At 35.1% G+C, this 22,415-nt stretch overlaps 1 protein-coding gene across 3 annotated transcripts in view; it reads right to left on the bottom strand.

Annotated features, from left to right (window-relative positions):
• The window catches only part of LOC126807812 (kalirin), a 128,350-nt gene extending 107,109 nt beyond the window's left edge, over positions 1–21,241 (bottom strand). For all 3 annotated transcript variants that reach the window (XR_007674178.1, XM_050532647.2, XM_050532648.2), the window contains exons 1-9: positions 21,093–21,241; positions 7,057–7,131; positions 5,983–6,097; positions 5,231–5,321; positions 4,434–4,535; positions 3,346–3,459; positions 2,170–2,574; positions 1,458–1,580; positions 742–933 (exon numbers count right to left, since the gene is read on the bottom strand). Coding sequence is in view for 2 of the 3 variants with exons in the window: in XM_050532647.2 (XP_050388604.1) it covers positions 742–933; positions 1,458–1,580; positions 2,170–2,574; positions 3,346–3,459; positions 4,434–4,535; positions 5,231–5,321; positions 5,983–6,097; positions 7,057–7,131; positions 21,093–21,159 (1,284 nt within the window). In the remaining variant the exon portion in view is untranslated. The remainder of the gene's footprint in view (positions 1–741; positions 934–1,457; positions 1,581–2,169; positions 2,575–3,345; positions 3,460–4,433; positions 4,536–5,230; positions 5,322–5,982; positions 6,098–7,056; positions 7,132–21,092) is intronic.
• Positions 21,242–22,415: the final 1,174 nt, after the last annotated feature.

Raw genomic sequence — 22,415 nt, 5'->3', positions numbered from 1 at the left:
ATTCGATTTGAATCTGATCTGCCAGTCAGTGCTTACTGATGATTAAATGCAAATATGGATAAACAAGACTTTGTTTTTATCATACCGACTTCAGTAATGATGATCGAGACTAGACCTAAAATTGAATCACTAATATCTTAGTTCAGAGTGGAGCAATTCGACTGAATTTTTCAGCATATTCCCTTTACATTATCTAGTTCTTAACTATTATAGTGAGAACTGCCAGTACTTTATCTAAACTTCCTTAAAATCCCTTTAATGAATGCTAAATAAATACTTTTTTCCAGTGTATAAGACGCATCTTTCGAAGATTTTGTGCATTCTTGGAGAAGTGCATCTTATAACACTGGAAAATATGGTAGTCTCAAAAATTATCTTTTCAAAAACATTATTTATTTGCAGAAACTTTTAGACTCTCTCCGTAATCATACAAGCATAAATATATATTGGAAATATGAAAGAAGTCCAGCATTTATTTTATAAAGAGAGTCAAATATGACAATTTTTTCACTCAAAAGTCGTTTAACTAGAAAGTTTCAAAGCTTAAAATGTACCAGTCATTAGTACTGATTGATATGAAAGTCACACTTGCATTTCCATTTAATTTATATCATCAGATTCAACTATATATATATCAAATTCTACTATTTATATTATATCAGATTCAACTATCTATATCTGATTTAACTATCTATATCTGATTCAACTTCTACTATTTATGGCACATAACAAACAACTTACCTGTTCTGCTTTTTTGTGAAACATGACAGACATTTTAAGAACTGTACTTCTATCATCTAATGCTGCCGCTAGACTCTTCCATTCTCTTTCTAATTTACTCGCTTGCATTCGGATTGTGTTAGATGCATAATGACCTGAATCACACAATCTCTGAGCCATACCCAGAATTCTGGTTATATTGACATATACATTCTGGGGAAAAAAATAAAAGAAAGAATTGGTGAGGACTTTGAGCAAATGATTTGCTGTTTTACTCTGGCTTTTGTTCACATGTATACTAAATGTAAATAAAATTTAATCTTTATTTCATTCAGGTTTTAATCCACTACATACATGTACATGTAACTACTGCTTTATCTATTCTATCTTCTCTTTGAAATCTAATTTTGACCCTGTAACTGGTTAAATTTACCACCCTCTTCCCCCCCCCCCCCCCTCCCAACGAAATTTTCTGTTCATCAGCATTGATATGTTCTAAGTGACTGTTCTGTTTGGAGATAAAACTTTTTATTTGTTTTGTTTTCTATTGCTGCAACTGTCTACCCACAGTTCTGCATGTCACACAATAAGAAATCAACTCAACCGGCTATTTGATTGGTTAATTCCTCACATAACCCAGAATATGGATTATTTAACAACTCTTCCAGATCCTGGTGCAGTGAGGCCAAGTAAAACAAAATTTTGAACTATAAACAACAATATTAAACATAACTTACCACTGCACTAGTAGCAAACTGACTATGTTCGGTATCTAATTCTACAGCAAACTGATGTGATGTACCTATCTCGGTATAATTCACTAAAAACAGATCACGATTATGCATGATCCATTCAAACATCTGTAAAACAAAATAACCGATGATTCATTTTCCTTAACATCAAAAACATAAAACTATTTTTAACCCCCCAAAAAACAGCTGTGAAACATTAAACTAAAATAACAATAAGTACTGCAATGTTTTGCTATAAAAATCATCTTAGTTCATTGAGTTCTACCATTCTACATTTATTTTATTTTCCTTATTTAAATTTTGACTAGTATAATCAAGGCTAATACCAATTTTTATTAATACACTTCAAAAATGTTAAATTTGTCCCTCTGTGGTGGCCCTGATGCGATTCACTGATATGGGTCAAACTTTTAACTTTATCATCAATTGATGACTCCTACAAAATTTCAACGACAATAAACCTTAAGATTTCTTAAAATGCCCTTTAAAGTTGCCCCCCTCTGCTGAGCCACTTTGAACAAATCTGAATAAACATCACCTTAGTAATAATATACCTTCCAAATCTCACTGAAATACATCAAGATGTTTAATTGTAAATGACAATATGTTTACGTCTGCATCATGACAGATCAAAATTACGACATAATCCCCTTGGACGACAGACGGACAAATTGGCTAAAAACAACACAAATCTTACTTTTTCAACATCTTGTTCAAATATCCTGAGCTGTAGACATTGTTCTAGTCGCATTTTCTTCACCGTCCACAGTTGATTCAGATGTTGTTTAGTGGAATGAAGATTTTCAAGAAGTTGTGAGATCTGGGGAACAGCAGATTGGAAATCAGTGTTACCGGATATAGTATAAACTCGTCCGCTTTGACCATCTTCCTCCCCGTTAATTCTGGTTAAAATATTCTGACCTTCGCTTCCTAGTATTTCAACCGGTGCCAAAGTGACACGTTTTTTAAGTCGATTATGCTCTTCCAGAACTAACTGGGCACCGTTTAAGTCATCTGGTAGTTCAGGGTTTGTTAGAATTTCTCCCAATTCATCCAGTTTGTCCAGTAAATCTAATGCTTGCCATATGAAGTCCTCTAACATCTAAAACAATCAATACATTAGACAGTCAATGATCATTTTAAAACAACATTGCCATTAACTATGCACCTAATACCTGCTATTAACGAAAAGGAAACTATTCTAAGTGTGAAAGAGAGAGAGAGAGAGAGAAATGGGGTTTAAAATCCACTCGACACAAACTAGGTTATTTCGGGACTAACATATGGTTTAATTTTATTTCAATAATTCGCTTGTGCGTAGGGTTTTTTAGCAGTGGGAGGAAACCGGAGGACTCGGAGGAAACCCACGAGGTTGGACAGGCGACCCTACTCCTTGTCACGTACAACCAGGGATTCGAAACCACACCAGTTGACTCAATGACATCTAAGTGTGAAAGATTGGGGAACAGTCAAGCACTTCACAGTATGACCCTAGTTGCTTTATGTGCCGTGCTTGTAAACATAATCAAAGGTGTATATATAGAGCATATTTCAGTACCCAACATAATATCCCTTCTTTAAAACAAAATCATAACGTTTATCTCTTTACTGACCTTTACCTATAAATCGAAATGTACTGGGCAAAACAAGCCAAATTGTTCATACAAACTTTTATTTTAAAATCTTCTAAAAATATGTTTTATTTTAAAATTTTCTAAATATGTTTTATTTTAAAATTTTCTAAATATGTTTTATTTTAAAAATTTCTAAATATGTTTTATTTTAGATATCTAAACCCCCAAGCCATTCTTAATTAACCAAAGGTATATTTTAAGAGTTTTATACTTAATCGAAGTATACAAACAGATCTTACCAATCTAAGTTGAATCCATTGTTCGTGATCATAATCTAAAGTTCCATCAAATTCCCTTGTTAAATGTCCGGGATCTACAGCTTTATTTAAACTATCTACAGATATCATACTCGTCTAAAATACAAACACAACCAAATTAACGTGATAGGGAAATGGGGTTTAACATCCACTTGACACAAGCCAGGTTATTCAATTTTATTTCAATAATTTGCTTTCTCGTAGGGGGCTCTAGTAGTTGAAGGAAACCAGAGGACACAGAGAAAACCCACTAAGTTGGACAGGTGACCTTATTACTTGTGACGTACAAGCAGTAAATCAAAACCATGCCATTTTGACTAAAGTACACGCGTTAGACCATCTGGACACCCAATCCCCTTAAAACCAAATCAAGGGGTGAGATAAATGGGGTTTAATGTCCACTCAATAAAAATTGTCATTTTGGGACAAACATATAGAACAGTTTTATTTTAACAATTATTTTGCATGCAACAGTGCACACTGATCTGCAGTGAATATGCGCTAGGCTGTGACAATCACTGATAAGGATGACATCGATGCGACTTAATGAGCCACAAATATTAACATTTTTTAAAATAAATAAAAACGTTTGAAGTATTTGTAGGTAAAAATTTCTTCCCATTTTAGTGTAAATGGGTATTAAAATGAGTAAAAGGTGCCATTCTACTCAAATCTGTAACGTCCTATGTAAACAATGCACGCGCCATTGCGCCAATGATTGAAGCCACGTGATATGACGTCATTTGTTGAAGGCAGTCATCTTTTACAGAGATATTAGAAGATTTCCGTAATACTCTGTGAAACAGATTGGCAACAGTCTTTAGTAGTGGGAGGAAACCAGAGGACCTAGAAAAACCCCACAAGGTTGGGTCAAATCATGGAGACAGTTTGAGATATACGATATCATTACATTTTTTGTGTTCATATGTGAAACCTTGAAATTCTTTTCCTTATTAATCTTACAAATAGCAACCCTAGTTCCTGCATCAAAATATAACAATGCATCCATTCAGTTTCTATGTTGATTTTACTATGGCCCTGATTTGTTTTCATAGTATTATCAAACTTACCTCAAAATTATATTTGGCACTCCCAAGACTTGTTCTCTGTTTTTCCCAGAATTTTTCTGGTTTTATTATATAAGCTATGTTTATATTTCCTGGGAAACATTCCTGTAAAATATAAAAGACACCAACAGCTTACTTTACAACATTACAACAATATGGCGCCAATTTTGAGTATGATAAAAAATAATATTACATTGTACCTTCATCATGTCGACACTATATTTTGAAGAATAAAACAAAGTTCTAATAAACAAACTCTACTCGTTATACAGAATCTTTTTGGTAGTATCACTGTAACCCAGGTATCGTTTAATCTTGTGTATCTAGCACTAATTTCTTTCACATTCGTTTAATATCCAATCTTTGTTTAAAAATTTGTAAAAAATGTTTCGGCACTAACCGGGATAATGAAGGTGCCATGTGAGGAATATTTTGCCCTACTGCTGGGTTCTTCTACATGCACACCAATTTGTACATGGGAAATTGTTTTTTCAATCTCAACCCACCCAAATGAATAGGTGCATTTCCTTGCCAGGCTCTCCATCCTTCACCAACGAGGGACTATGGTGGATACTCCTAAAGAACTTTCTCGACCAACACCTGGATCAATATCCGGACATCCTGGTTAGTAAGCTAGTGGCTTACTCACAGAGCAACCACGGCTTTCTTGTTTGTCTGGACATACACAGTGTAGTGTAAACTGGCAGATATAGGTCCTTCAATTTGCCATGTATAAAGGACTAATATCAATTATAATTTATAAAGTAGACGTAGAGCTCATTTGTAATATTTCTTGTTACCTGTAATGCCTTTAAGATAGGTTTAACAATCTGCCACGTAGATCCACGCATGTCTAGTATTATAGTGAAACCTCGGTCACGTACTTCATCACTATAAATAAACAATAAAATTAATATCAAATCATCACACCCTTGAAACCATATGCTTACACTTGCCACTAGTATCATCAGAGAGGGTTAAAAGTAGCTAACACTAACAGATCTGTATTTTTTTAGGACCAAGAAATTTTAGGCAAGAAATTCGAAATTTTTCCAAGAGGGGAACAGTGAAAGACATGATCATCAATGCATTAATAATTAAATAGGAACCACTAAATGAGTAATTAAACATGTTTTATTCTACTTGGTTCCTAATATTCGGGGGCTAAATAGAAAGAGAGAAATGGAGTTAACATCTATTCAACACAAACTAGGTCATTTCGGGACTAATGGTTCAATTTGATTTCAATAATTCACTTGCGCATAAGTTTTTTCTTGGCAGTGGGAGGCAACTGGAAGACACTGAGAAAACCCATTAGATTGGACAGGTGACCCTACTCCCCCAACTTCCAATTTATGTGCTGGAAAACAATCAACACGGCATTGCAACAAACATGCAATAAGAGCATCCTTGTCGCTATGTCTTGCTGTATGTGTACAAAACTGTGATTGTTTTCCATATATAAATTGTGTTGTGGGTTTTTTTTTGTACTCAATTGTAGAATGCCATTCAAGGATTATGCAGTAATCTTGATATTTATATTTCTTCTTACCTTGGAACACTTGCTAAATACGTCATTAATCTTCTCAAATCTTCATACTTTAAACGTTCAGGATGGGTGTGGTTTGGAAAAGTCATAATTGGTCCACCCTTTTTATCACGTCCCCCTAACAACAAAAGAAAAATTTAAAAAAATTATTATGTTTAAAAAGTGTATAAAAACAAAACTGTCCGACCATATTTCAATGTGGGTGCAGTACATGTATATACATGTATCCAATGGACTAATACATTGCAACTATAAAATATACATGTAATCCAACCACATTCTTGACAGGCAAACCTAATTATACCCAAACCAGAGATAACATGGCTATAATATTCAATTAAGGGTATGCAATAAAACGATCATAGGCTGAAGTCTGTAATGTCAAGACGTCCTTTTCCCACAAATTACCATCTGCTCAAAATTGATGAAAATAAGAAATATTTCATATTTCAAGACAAAAAGACCCTTTGTTTTGGTTGAGAAAAACTCAATAAACCCCACATGTGTATGATCAAACACAATGGTACATTTAGGAATATAATGCTCACTTTCAAATTTATCATATTTTAATTCAAATTTACTCTTGCCTATATCATCTTTCAGTTAAAAAATAATTTTTTAATTAATTTATATCAATACCAATACGCTTCCAATGAACTACATATATCAATTTAAAGCCATCATAGACAACATTCTGTCTTTCTATAGGCTACCACATCATCCTTTATTTCATGTATCTTGTACTGACTTCTCTCTGTAGGATTCCATTTAATAAAGAATATCAAAGCTGATTGATATCAGAATTTGGCTTGTTTTGGTATTATGTACATTGTATCGAAATCTCTCTGTAGGATTCCATTTAATAAATAATATCAAAGCTCATTAATATCAGACTTTTGGCTTGTTTTGGTATCATCTACCGGTACATTGAATTTAGTACATACATGTATACATGAATAATATTTTCAAAAAACAATCAAAATTTAAAAGAAAAATGTGATTTTACTGCAAATTTCTATCAAGTTTTTATTTCATTTCTATCAGTAATAACGTATTTGATAAAGAATATTTATTTACCCGAGAGGTAAGCGATCCTCTCCCGCAGCACAGGAACAATGTCTGCTGCTTTTAACCCATCATTTCTTCTTCCTCCTGAAATAAAACAAAACAAAATAACATGGATTTTATAATGTGAGGAACTACATCTATACAGAAGCATGAATATCTTTTGTGGAGCTAACACAGTTAAATCAAATATGGAATTCTAATTTGTAAGACGACCGATATCTGCTTAATCTTTAGAAACAAAAATATATCATAGAGCTTGTTCCATCAAAGAGATTCAATTTGTTTAAAAGCTAAAAAGTAGATAGGAGGAGATAAATCTATAATTCCTGTTTCAAATAGATCATAGAACACATCTGAAAATAGATACAGGTAGGGGTTTTTCCTACAAATGAACAATCCAACCAAGAATTCTGAGATGAGTCGACATTCATATTTCATATTAAGAGTACCGGTACATTCAATTTTATAGTTTGTTCATAAGAAATAATCGTCAAACAGATAGACCTACATGTACATGTACAGACACAGACTATGACAAAGACCAAATTAAATACTGGCATATAGAATTGGCTCAATGCAAATAATTTTGTTACCCCTTTAGTTTTAGCATTTAAAAATAATATCTTGTGAAATTAATCACTGATATTTCTCTTTCTAATTATTGACTAAGTAATTATAATTATAATTCAACAGGTTGGAGATATTTGCAATTACATGTACATGTACATCATTCGAAAATTAAAGTTAACAAAATATCCATAGAATAAAAGTGTATAATTATAAAGACATGGTCTAACTATTTCAATACATAGACATAGCTACATACATGTATAGTAGTGTACCTGAATCAACTTGTACTGTATAAAGTTAATAAGTTCACTTATGAACCAACAACTTTTAGTTTTACTAATGAAAATATAAACATCTGGCAGAAATTTGTTCTAAGTTGTCATTTTTTTTATGCAATTATTATAATGTTTACTGGTCAGTTAAAATTGTTAGTAATCCAACAGTAGTCATCATTCTGCACACAAAAAACTATCTGCTATGAGAATAGATCTCTGCCCCGAATGGCCACCATATTCAAAAATAGATTGCCAAGCAATTAATGGAAATTCTTGAAAATAAATGAAATGGGATAATGTCCTACTGTTCTGCTCCGACTGGGCTAATGTAGATGGGCATATGCCATACAGTGTGCTATGAGGGCAGCAGCACTATGGCCTACTATTATATTGAATTCCAACTGCCATGGGATCTTTTACTTGCATGCCAATGTATACACGGAACCTCGGTTTTTCATCGCATCTGAATGACTAGATAGCTGTCCTTGTCAGGCCCTTCGTCCTGCACCACTGACAAGGAGAAACCATGTGGGAAAACCCTGTTGAACTTTCTCAGCCAATGCAAGGATCGAACACGCTACCTCCAGGGCTACCGAGCCAGCTCCTTACCCACTTAGCCACGGTGGCTCTTTCTTGAAAATAAATAGGATCTTTGTTTCACGAATGTTATAAATTCTAAAAAGATCAAAATGAAATGAAATGGGGTTTAACGTCCTAATGTTCTGCTCCGAACTGGGCTAATGAAGATGGGCATACACCATACAGTGTGCTATGAGGGAAATTTTGCCCGGACAGCGGCACTACGGCCTACTCTTATATCGAATTCTAACTGTCAAGGGATCTTTTATGTGCACGCCAATGTGTACACGGGACCTCGGTTTTCGTCCCATCCGAACGACTAGACAGCTGTCCTTGTCAGGCCCTCCGTCATGCATCACTGACAAGGGGGAACCACGACGGAAAATCTGCTAAAAAGATCAGATAATAAATGTAGTCGGTTGAGTGTTCACAAGAAATTGTGGACGACTGACCAACAGAGGCAATGGCAATATACAAGTTACAACCACATTTCCATGTAGGAGTATAAAAATTAGTATGCTATTTTGCAATGTCATTCCAATCCGTTGTACACATCTTTAATACACACAAAGATTAAATAAACATTTTTGATTTTATCAAGCAGAATAAATACTTCTAAAAATTCTCAAAGTATACTTAGTGCTTTTGACTAAAATTGTCGTTTTTAAAATTAAACTATCTGTGCTCAAGCGGACCTAATTGTAATGTCCATACATGTGATGTGAGTGGTCATTAGGTACATGTAACTGTTTAAAGGAGGCAATTCTCTAACGCAATATCATCCACAGTCCTCGACATTGCAAACACGACTTAATGGTCAATTTAAATTAACATTGATGTTGATATACATGTACAGGTATGTACTGTATCTTGCCGTGGAAAGATGGGCTTCTGATATCCAATATTTAAGACAAAATGAAAACTTTAAAATTGACACCCGAAACGTGTGCTATAATGCTCTTAAGCGCCATTTGTATTAAAGCGACTCGATGAACGAGGCTTAACATACCCCACAGGAGAATACTACCGGTGTAAACTGGAATAACCTGACGCAAAAGACTGCCATTCAATTTGGACACTTTGCGTATTTCGCTGATCATAACTGATTAGAAGTTACAGTAAAAACAGAAACAGTTATATACATTCATAAATTACATTATCATATGTGTTGCGACCCCTTTGTGTCTATTTCAAGGTGCCAAAGAATAGGGATTTAGCCCCTTTAAACATGTAAGTAATTTACGCCACTATTAGATGCATTTGAGTATTAATTAGTAGTGAGCATTCACCCTTTCACACTAGAAGTGGCATCAAATATAGCTGGTTACACACCTGCTAATTAATGACTAAGTACTGTATAATTTCTAACCACTTTCTATATACATGTATATATACATGTATACATGTATGTCAGATGATATTGAGACACTGGATGTCAGATGATATTCGAACTTATTATGACTAGATGTAATAGGTCATTTTGGTGCTATTTTAATAAGTCATTACGCATATGGGTCTTTAGCAGTTGGAGGACCTGTGGAAAACCCACGACGATGGACAGATGACCTTACTCCTTGTCACGTACAAGCTGGGAATCAAAACCATGCCAACTCAATGGCAGACCTTATGATTTAAGACAAAAGTGCTTATGTTAGACCATTAGGCCATCTGACCCCCTCCATGTACATGTACTTAACTGTGCTAATATAGGTAATTTCAAAGAATTAGAAAATTAATTACAGTATTTCAGATGCATGTAATTTGACGGATAAAAAGAAAGAAAGAGTTCTACTGCTACATGTACATGTACTCTGAAATTGTTGCTAGAAAACTATCTCAGCATGTGCTTGACATACAAAACATAAATTCCATGTGCTGTAATTTCCTATTTATAGCTGTCAAACAGCATGACACTCTCATTTGATCTAAAAATGGAGAAAATCAAATGTTTACCCTAAAGCAAATTCATGATGACATGATGACACAAACATACATTTGTAAGGTGAAAATGCTCCTTTATACAAATGTATAGTACAGTCAATGGTGTGCTGAATTTACAAGGAAATGGATAAGCACTTTAAACGAGCCAAGGTCTGGTTGCATCAGGGCCGTCGGCCGAAACTAGCTCAGAGCAACAAGGGGGGCAGGAAGTGTTCTCAGGGGTGCTGTAAAATTGACAGACAATGTATATCTATTGTTTTTATGGTCGACAATTTTTTCACAGGGGGGTTGCATGCCCTTGTGAAGTGACCATCCAAGATAAAGTTGGTGATGTTCTAAACACAATATTCAAGACAGGCGAGTAACTGTTAGACAGTTAGCTACTGCACATGACATTAGCAGAACATCAGTGGAACGAATTATTCATGAACATGTGTACATGAACAAGATGTCTGCTCATTATTGGGTGTCCAGAATGTTGAATGAAGAACACAAATGTCGCAGAATCATAACTCAGACTATGGAAGAGATACACATGCTTTCTTGGGTCATTGTTACTCCTGGATGAAACTTGGGTTCGCCATTTTGACCCAGAAACCTAAAGGTCAAAGTATGCTGGGGAAGCATGATTTTCCATGTGAATTCACCAACGGCCAAAAAGTTCAGAAGTGGCAACATCGTGGCCTCTGTTTTCTGGGACTCTGAGGGTGTAATCATGTCAGATTACATGTATCTAAAGAAAGGTTCCACCAAAAATGGTACATATTACGGTGATGAATAACACCAGTTGCATGATGAAATCAAAGAAAAGCAGTGAGGTGTCTGGCTGCTTCAGTTCACACCGCTCTAGCAGCAGTGAGCGCGGCACAAGACCGTGGCTTCAAGATCCTCCATCACCCAGCCTATTCTCAGATCTAGCACCCTCTGACTTCTTCCTCTTCCCATAAATCAAATCTGTCCTCAGGGGCCGCAGATTTTGGATGGAACAGTTTCAAGGTCATGTGACAAATAGTGTTGGTTTTTTTCGACAGGTTAAAGATGGGTTCCCAGAAAAGTATTTATCGGGTGGTTATTTCCAATAAAAGTACGGTAATTTTGGTATATATGGAAAGTATCGACATCCAATCTTACTAGAAAAATACTGGATTCCCCGAAAAACACTCATGGAGCGTATACAGGACAAAAATGTAAGGATTCCCCTAATCAACAGCCCGACAGTTAGGAACTTCTGCACACATGATGTCAAAGGTCACAAGCGAACATTAAGCGCTTCATGTACAAGTTGATAAACTTTATGAAGAGATAAAAATGAAGGAAAAAGACGCGGGTAGTGGATAATCCGAGGATTTAATTAGGATTCGATATTTGTAATAAATAGTAAGCGATTAAAGACAACATCGTCTTATGTATGCAATGAATTCTCCTCTGACTCCTAAGACGTGACGTAAACATGACCTGGTTTGATCGAATCTTAATAGCAGGGCATTCCTTCACAATTACAATGTTTGAGAAGGATTTGAAGCATAATTATGACAAATTTGGAGCTAAGAACAAAAACTGGAAAATCAATAAAGACGTTGTCTAATACATTATATACTGGTATACATGTACATGTAGCTCCATTTTGAAAAGTTGGGACTTTCACCTATAATAGAGAGTCCACAAGATGTTTCAGATAGAGTCCACAAGATGTTTCAGATAGATCAAGGGCCATAACTTCAACAGTAATTATCGGAAATCAATGAATATTGGTAGACTTTTCAGGAGACATGAAAATCACACTCAGAGAACAAGTGTGAATTTACAAGTAGTATACAACAGTATATGTACATGGAGTTTAAGTAATGATTATTTAAGCAAAATAAAGTCAATTTAAAGCTAAAAAAAACATAAGATGGGCTGCCAAGAAACAAAACCAATACTTGAACATATGGTGTAGGTAACTCTTTATTTAATAATTTGGATGAACGTAGCAGCCTTCAGTAGTGGGAGGAGACAACAGGCCCTTTAGAAAACCATTAAGCACGGTTCCCTGTAAATTGTGAACTCACATTTTGCAACGACATTAATTGAGTGAATGAGGAATCCCGTTCTAACTAAATGTACAATATTTCGAAAGTAAGAATAGCCGTCCAAAAAGATTGTTCAATTCTGTTCAGTAGCTACAAAGGCAAGATGAATTGAAAAATGCTCAGAGATTTTAAAATTATTATTAATACATACTGTATCATGTATATGAAAACAAAATGAAAAATTCCATTCAAATTTTGTACTGCAATATGTGTAGCCTACAAGTATACATGTACATACGATGTATTATGGGAAACACACATTGTAATATTTTGATTTCTGTTGAGTCTTACTAAATACATACCTGGTACATAAATGCAATCTTGTTTCTAAAACTTTCTACATAATTGCCAATACAGATTTATTAGGCATGAGAGATAAGCATTGCCAAAATTATCTTGAAACAGTTTACATTTGTACAAATATCTTGCACACACATATACATATGAAGAGTCCAGGGGAAGAACAATCTAAGTCACATTTTTGTCTTTTCGCATAAAAGGCAAAACAGACTTTTGGACGAGAATGCTTGACGAGAACAGAACAAACGAGTGGGTTTAATTACAACTTCAAAATGATGTTTAAGACTTGTATTTGTCCGGGATGCCATTCCAGAAGGACCTTGGTTCTATGTGATTTTGATCGTTTTTTACCTGAAATTGATTGTTCCACAGAAAGCTTATACAATTTGCTACCAGATGGCGCCATTAACTGGGGTTCGTTGAAAAAGTGACTTAGTCTTTATATATATGTACTATTGTCAGTGTGTCAAAAACTTTAGGAAACATTGCCCACAGAACTACTGTACATGTACATGTAATAAGCGGGCCTTCATGTAAAAGATTGTGATCGCTATATCTCTCCAGGAGGCACCTTGATTTCAGCGAGTTGAGAATTTTATATTGCCCGCCTCAATGAAAATAATTAAGAAATATGTACATTGTACATATACATGTACATGTACTGTAACAAAAATACTGCCATTCTCAACATTTTTAAGTCAAGTAAGGGGATTTCTGTTCCACGAGAACATGCACTGATCTATTATAAACATGTGGTAGTCTCTGTAAAAGATGCAATAGATCTTTTTCCCCTTTTTCCAATTTCATGGGAGTTTTTTGGACCCTCCAGGAATGCATCCATGTACAGGGCTTGCAACAAGACAAGAGCAATCACTCACACGCACACAAAACTCATGCAAACTTGTTTTTGCACGAGTGGATAGTCGCTCGCCCACATTGTTCAAGCGACAGTTGTCACAAACTTGTTGATATATGGGTCAATATTTATAATTTTACCTAAAGGTTTGCTGTTCTTTGATTGTCACTGTCACTGTCCACATGTCGGCCCTTGATTCTAGTGCTGTCAATCAATGTGATGTACATCACAATAACGTCACTTTCCATTCTGTATTGACCAGTGAAACCATCTCAGATTTTGTCAGCCGTCAATGTCAGGGAGGTCACTATTTTATTTTTAGCCATGGGCTAAACTTATGGGACATGTAATATTATGGTAATATTGTCCTTATTATTACAATGTATTATAGTCCACAAGTAATGTTGCTTCACTCATTCATTTTGTTACTGATTAAACAACTATTTTATTCCACTGAACAGCATCTGGTGGCTTGGATGTGAAAAGAATCCTTAATGTCCAGGCAAAATTTGCCTCATAGTAACTGTGTGGCGTACATGTATGCCAGTCTTCATTAACCCAGTTGGTCTAGAACAGTAGGACAATTAACCCAGTTGGTCTAGAACAGTAGGACAACAAAACCTATTCCATTTCGTTTGTTAAAAGATAATTACATGTACATGTACATGTACCGGTACGGTGGTGCATTGTACTGTACATGTACATGTACCATAACCATACAGTGTATATACAGTACATGTATGTAGTCACACGACTAACATTAACAAGTAACAAGGGTTTTTATATTTAACTTGTATACTGGCACATGTACGACTTCCCCTGGTCATAAGGTACATGTGTCTTATTTCCACAGATCTTTCTAGACTTATACATGTAGAAAAGAGAGATAGAGAGAAATAAGCTTTAAGTTTAACGTCACTCAACCCAAAGCAGACCATTTCGGGACTAAAATATGGTTCAATTTTATTTCAATAATTCGTTTGCACATAGGGAGTCTTTAGCAGTGGGAGGATACCGGAGGACCCAAAGAAAACCCATGAGGTTGGACAGGCGGCCCTACAACTGCGGATTCAAAACCACGCCTGTTAACTTAATGACCGACCCCTATGATACAACAAGCACACGATAACCATTTGGCCATCCAACTCCCTGTGATTGTAGGAAATAGGCTTTTTTGTCTCATGAACCTAAACAATCAGCACAAATTTCAAGCCATCTGGATGATAATCATGGCCTCTAGAGTATCCCATGGCAGGACAGATCGGGGACAAGAGTGACAACAATATTCAACTAAGTAGCCTATAAGTTAACAAGGGACAATCCTATCGGTGTCCATTCCACAGCATGTTAAAGATACTTTCCCAAAAAAGTATTTATCGGGTGGTTCTAATAAAAGTATGTCAAATTTGGTATATATGGTAGACACCCAATTATATTACTAGAAAAATACTGGATTACTCGAAAAATGCCCATGGGGAAAGCCCTGGGCAAAATTGTCAGGATATCACTAACTGGCAACCTGACTGAGGGAGCGGTTGTTATTTCTTGATCAAATGGTTAGGCGGTTTTGGGAACATTGAGGGGGGTCAACGTACAAAAGACTCTGCAAATAAACGGCGGAAAAAGAAGCTGACAGAAAAAAATTAAGAATTTACTTAGGCCTCAATATGTATGGTAAATGAACAGTAAGTAATGATAAATACATTCTGAAAAATGGACCCTCCCACAATGAAGCTAAGTCTAACAAAAGCTTACTTATAGCTATACATGTAGGTATCCCCGGCGAATACAAAGTTTTGAGAAGTAATTGAAGCAAATTTTTGATAGATTGGTTTCAATTAAGAACAATCTTTTTATTGTCAATCTGTAGCAACAACACTGATTATGCTACACTACAAACCAGTGACTAATGAATGAATGATAAACAATTTTCCATGAGAGTATCAGAACAACTGAGTTTCAGATGGATTCTGGTCTATGAAAATTGTGTGTAAAAAATGTCTTAATACAAATGTATAAACCAATGAGTTCCGAACACCTACATGTTTTTCACTAACTTCAAAATATACCGACGCATTCACATTCAAATTATGACAGTTAACTTTAATCGAAACGTTTAACTGCAGATTTTTTTTTTTGTTGAATATTATCAAATTTTCATCCTCATAATACAGGTTTACTTTGTTTTCAACCACTCTGTTCATGGCAAAATGCCAACCTAAGATCGCTTTCCAATTGCCTAAGCGGATCCATTATTCCTGCGCCTCTGTGTAGGGTTGTACAGCTACATGTACAATGTACATGTATTTATATAATTGCAATAATTATAATACACTAAAATCTGGTTAAGAGCAACAACTCAGAAAACCATTAGAATTTGTTTGGTTTTTATAAAGTTCTGCCCCATGCTACTGTATCATGAATTTAGCTGTTCCAAGTCATAAAAATTCATTGAAAATCAATATACATGTTCGTCTCAAGATCTTAAACTCTGTGTATCAATCTGCAGTCAATCGGATATTAACTTTGGCCTCTAGAGCGTCCAGAAGATTTTTCAAAGTGATCAAGGGCCATAACTTTGGCAGTAATTATCAGAAATCTTTGAAAATCAATAGGATTCTTCGGCTTGTGACCTCAAACACTGTGTATAAATTTAAAGTCAATCAGATATTAACTTTAGCCTTTAGAGCATCCACAAGGTTTTTTGAAGTGATCAAGGGCCATAAAACACTGTATAAATTTAAAGTCAATCGGATATTAACTTTAGACTCTAGAGCGTCCACAAGATTTTTCAAAGTGATCAAGGGCCATAACTCTGGCAGTAATTATCGTAAATTGCTGAAAATCAATAGGCTTCTTCGTCTCATGACCTTAAACACTGTGTATAAATTTAAAGTCAATCGGATATTAACTTTGGCCTCTAGAGCGTCCACAAGATATTTTGAAGTGATCAAGGGCCATACATGTAACTCTAGCAGTAATTATCGGAAATCGCTGAAAATCAATAGGCTTCTTCGTCTCATGACCTTAAACACTGTGTATAAATTTAAAGTCAATCGGATATTAACTTTTGCCTCTAGAGCGTCCACAAGATTTTTTTAAGTGATCAAGGGCCATAACTCTGGCAGTAATTATCGGAAATCGCTGAATATCAATAGGCTTCTTCGTCTCATGACCTTAAACACTGTGTATAAATTTAAAGTCAATCGGATATTAACTTTGGCCTCTAGAGCGGCCACAAGATTTTTTGAAGTGATCAAGGGCTATAACTCTGGCAGTAATTATCCGAAATCGCTGAAAATCAATAGGCTTCTTCGCCTCATGACCTTAAACACTGTGTATAAATTTAAAGGCAATCGGATATTAACTTTGGCCTCTAGAGCATCCACAAGATTTTTTGAAGTGGTCAAGGGCCATAACTCTGGCAGTAATTATCGGAAATCGCTGAAAATCAATAGACTTCTTCGTCTCATGACCTTAAACACTGTGTATAAATTTAAAGGCAATTGGATATTAACTTTGGCCTCTAGAGCATCCACAAGATTTTTTTAAGTGGTCAAGGGCCATAACTCTGGCAGTAATTATCGGAAATCGCTGAAAATCAATAGACTTCTTCGTCCCATGACCTTAAACACTGTGTTTAAATTTAAAGTCAATCGGATATTAACTTTGGCCTCTAGAGTGTCCACAAGATTTTTTGAAGTGATCAAGGGCCATAACTCTGGCAGTAATTATTGGAAATCGCTGAAAATCAATAGGCTTCTTCGTCTCATGGCCTTAAACACTGTATATAAATTTAAAGTCAATCGGATATTAACTTTAGCCTCTAGAGCTTCCACAAGCAATTATGGAGGCCGGACCGACGGACGGACGGGGGCGACGACAATATACGACCACATTTCAATGTGGGCGTATAAAAATTGATTACACATCTATCGTACATGTAGCAATGATCTCTGTGATAAAATAATATTTGGAACGTGTTTAACCAGTTCTATCACATATGTGATAATGACTGGCACCAATATTGTCCTTTAATAACACCTACATGTACATGTAGTACAAGCTCATTTGTAATTCTCACTAACTGAAGGTTCACATACATGTAGATTGATGAAATGAAAGCTGCTATTGTTCGATGAAAAGCAAATCATAGCCGCCTTACCCCACCCCCAAAAGAATAAATAAATCAATTGTAAATATTGAACTCTTGAGTAGATACATGTACATGTAACAAATTGTATTTTTATTGTACATAACTGGTCAATCAAGACCATTTTACACAATTCCTTGTTTGCAAAAAGGAATAATTTCTCACATACTGACATAAATTAATAATAATCCAATGAAGAAGAATTATAGTAAAAAATAGAAGGTACATTGTAGGACTCCAAAATAGCCGTAGAACAGAGATGCAGGTACATGTACTGAAGATCGTTCCTAAACACAAGGGAACTAATTTATAATCTAGTACATGTACAATGCTGTCGTGTCAATGTACATATTAAGTGCTAGCAAAAACATAATTTCTAAACACGCGCAGGGGGAAACAAAACAAAACATTTCATCATTAAATAAAAGTAAATTTCACAGTCTTGCCAAATATGAGTTGAGTGCACTGGGTACCCTTAGCTGTAGTGTGATCATTTGAGAATTTGTCAGCGGATGCAACATTCAGATAAGTACAAGTAGGTTCAACTTTTAATTATTGGAGTATATCTGAGGCTTTTTTTAGTCGCAAATACTACTGGTACTGTATGTAGTTTCCTTTCAAAATATCATAGAATTGTCATATTTAAAGCTACATGTACATTCCCAGAAAAGTAATAGTACAACTCCGGTAAGCGAGCTAGCGACCCCGGTAACAAATTCAGCACCCCGCCAATTTGTCAAACCTCTGTACAACCCCGGTAAGCGAGCTACCGACCCCGGTAACAAATTCGCAAACCCTCGCCAAGGGGCCAACCCCGGTAACCCCGCCAATTAGTTACCATAGTAACCCCACCGGGGTTTCGGAATAGTATAAATAAAAACGACCAACACATGAGTCCAATCAGTCTGAAGAGTTCAATACGAACGAAACTAGTCACTGACATCCGAGATAACCAGGTCTTCATAGCCACCTTATCTCTTATATTAAACTTTATGAAGAGTTAGACGTACAACATTTTCTGAGATAAAAATCACAGAAAAAGACGCGGGCAGTGGATAATCAGATAATTTAATTAGATTTCGATATTTGTAATAAATAGTCAGTGATAAAGGCAACATCGTCTTTTGTATGTAATGAATACTCCTCCGACATCGAACCTGTTGTGTCACGTGACACAAACATGACCTCTTTTGATCGAGTTTTTATAGAAGGGTATTCCCTGACAATTGCAATGTTTTGAGAAGGAACAGAAGCAAAATTATGATAAATTAATTAGTTTGAATATGTTTTTAGTCCAAATATATCATCAAATCAGCCAGTTTGTACCCGGGAATGTATCTTTAAAGTGACAATCACATTTTTAAAGTCATAAATACATGTATATGGCATCTATACATTTAAGCCTGAAGAGTTTGAATAAGAACGAAACTAGTAGCTGAGAGAAATCTGGGAAGGCTGTTCGCCTATTTACAGATTTTTTACTTTTGAAGTGGCATTTAACCATCAAAACCAATGATGTCATTGCTCGAAACAAATTTGGTCATTTCAGGACTAACATACATTTGTTTGGTTCAATTTTATTTCAATAATTCGCTTGCGCGTAGGGGTCTTTAGCCATGGGAGGAAACCGGAGGACAGGCAGAAAACCCATGAGGCTGGATAGACGACCCTACCCCTTGTTACGTACAAGCGGGGAATCGAAACCACAACACTTGACTCAATGACAAGCAGGGCTGTCGGTAATTTTTCACAGATGATTAGCAGCACTGCTAATCAAAAAGTCCAATTTTGCCAAATTTGATTAGCAAATTTAAAAATTGATAAGCAGTTTTTCGGTTTCAACAAAAAACACCTAAATAACAAGATTCTTTAATTTATAACAAATAATTAGATTTCATTCTTAAGATTTTAGTACCGCTACAGGTAGCTGTGAAAATTTCTGAATGTAGACTTTTGGTTATGTCTGAAGCCAATTCTTGGCAGTGGCTTCCGAAGTCCCAATCATTTTAATTCTTATTTCTTCGATAGAAAACAATTTTGTCTGCTTTTTATCGTGTGTTATACTATTTTTTTTCAATCGGACGCGCACAGTTTTTTTACGAATAATCTTGATTAGCTAGACGCACGCGATACAGTATAAACAATAATATTTTACGGGAATTCTTACTTTGATTTCTCACTTTACAAAATTTTTACACGTATTTATTTTTTATATTTTATTGACAATACGTGGGGGATACACTAACTTGACTTGAAATTTTCAACATATTCTCTTTTCGTTATCCATTTTCTAACCATTATAGCGAGAACTCAGAACTGTCAGCTCTTTATCTAAATCACGTATCTTCAATAAGCAACAGATTATATAGAAAGAATTATGTTTTGACTTTCTTAGAAAATATGAAGTTACTGGAAGTTAGTGTAAGCTTCCAAACTTATTTCTTTAAAATGAGATACCACATTTTCTTATACAGTCCATGTTTTATTTACAGTCAGTAGGCCTATGGACCATATGGTCTGTAATTATAAGGCCCATGGAACTGGTGATTTAAAACGATCAATTGTCACGATTTAACATGCTGTGTATATTGTGTGTACATACTACATAAAAAAAATATTTTGTCTGTGGAGCAATATACCGTAAATATGAATATAGTATGCCCTTGTAAACAGAAATTAATATTATACACCCATTTGAAAGAATTGGCTTAATTTGGTCAAATATTCACAAAAACCTGTATTCTTCTGGCCTAAGCTAGTCTGGACTGGTGAGAAGTATGCTACATTTATAGTACATGAATGATTCTTGTTATTTAAACAGTCTTAATATATAACCTAATGATAATGATATGAACTTTGATTAATAATATTAATAAACCAAAATCGTGTCCCTTTAAATCAAAACAGAAATCAAATCTAGACTGATTGGATAGTCATAGCAGACTAGGCCTTTGCATTATTATAAGATTGAATTCTAAAAATAAGCCCAACGTCAGAGACGGGGATTGTTTCTTTATTCTTCATAAATTATAACCCTTTCCACAGCATTAGGTCAAAAAGAAACCCAGACTAGAAATGAAAACAAAAATAATATCGGGTGGAAAGAAGGAACTGGTAATTGACGTGTGTGCAAACTAATGCGCGTGCGTTCCAATCCTACCAAAGAGGAATGGCGCCGCCTGCATTCATGAAAGTACCTGGCAATGCTTCTCGGGTAGGCTTGGCTGGCAGCCTTATCTTTTATTATGAGCAAGCGTGACCCGATACACATGGAATTAACATAATTTTAGTGGACCTACCGGGTCTGTAATAATTTTCCACATCTTTATCCGTTCCCGTTTCACCGTTTGATTCAGAAGCACTCATAATTTAAGTATCCATAGCACTAGCGTTTTAATATCAAACAATGAATAGACTGAGCATCAAGTTGAATCCGCCATTGTAATAACACAACTTCGGCTACTTCCGTCAATTTCCGTGATATACGGAAGTCACAAATTTTTGTCTGCACCTCTCAGGAAAGTCTCAGATAATACCATCTATGCGGAATATCATACCAATTTTAATTGTTGAATAACAAGCATGACAACAACGTAAATAACTTGGGAATATCTTGGGATAAATTATTAATTTTGGTGCTTTCGGGATGAATCATACTTGTACAAATTAATAGGCTTATCGATTTGTTCTGCATTCGCTCGGAAAATAGTCTCGAATACCAGTCTGTTTTAGCATCTAGCCTTGTACCATAGCATTCTTCGGTTTAACTGAAAGCACCTGAATGCCCGTTGCCGAAGATTTCCGAAATTTGTAAATTGAAATAATATGCCTTTTCCCTTAGGCCAAACTCAATATTTATTAATCATTTTGAAATCTGTTTTCTTACAATAATATCTTTACATTCAGTTTGAGCCGGGATCAAGACAACATGACCCATTAATTAATTTTATTTATTTATTTACTTATTTGTTTTATTATTTATTTATTTATTTATCAATATACAGAAACTGTAACATTTTTACCTTATACATGCTGCTGAAAATTGATAATTATTATTTCATAAATAAGATAAACATTATTGCTTAAAAACGCCCACGCAGAGCAGCACAAAATTACATAACTTACATTATTTAGTCCAATATGCATAAATAAAACTGTACAAAAGTAATATGTATTCAGTGTTTCTCGTTAAATTATTATTTCATTAAAGTTGTCTATATGTAATATATAATTATTGAAATGTGCATTAGACTGCACTGGCGGGGTACGTGTTTTATATATAATTATCATCTGTCATATTTGGAAAGGCATAAAGTAAGACTCATTAGCCTTTCTTTCATTTTGCCCATAACGATATGCACTCAAAAATACCGAGACTGAAATGTGACACATGATTGAACAAGAAGACAAATTCAAAACAAGTGCAGAAGATATTTGGAAAAAATACAACTCATGTTCTCTTTAATCTACATCGATCATTCATTTCTTCCAAGTAAAGGGTGCGAGATGATAACCTATAATCTTTTTTAATTTTGCCTTGGATACGGCACTTCAGTATATTCGTGGATATTTATAATGAAGGGGTAATATTGTACGCTATTTACCCGATCACTTATACATCT

This window comes from Patella vulgata, chromosome 9, assembly GCF_932274485.2.
Source record: "Patella vulgata chromosome 9, xgPatVulg1.2, whole genome shotgun sequence".
Classification (NCBI taxonomy): Eukaryota; Metazoa; Mollusca; class Gastropoda; family Patellidae; genus Patella; species Patella vulgata.
The sequence above is the reverse complement of the archived record's forward strand: the minus strand, read 5'-3'. Positions and strand labels throughout refer to the sequence as shown.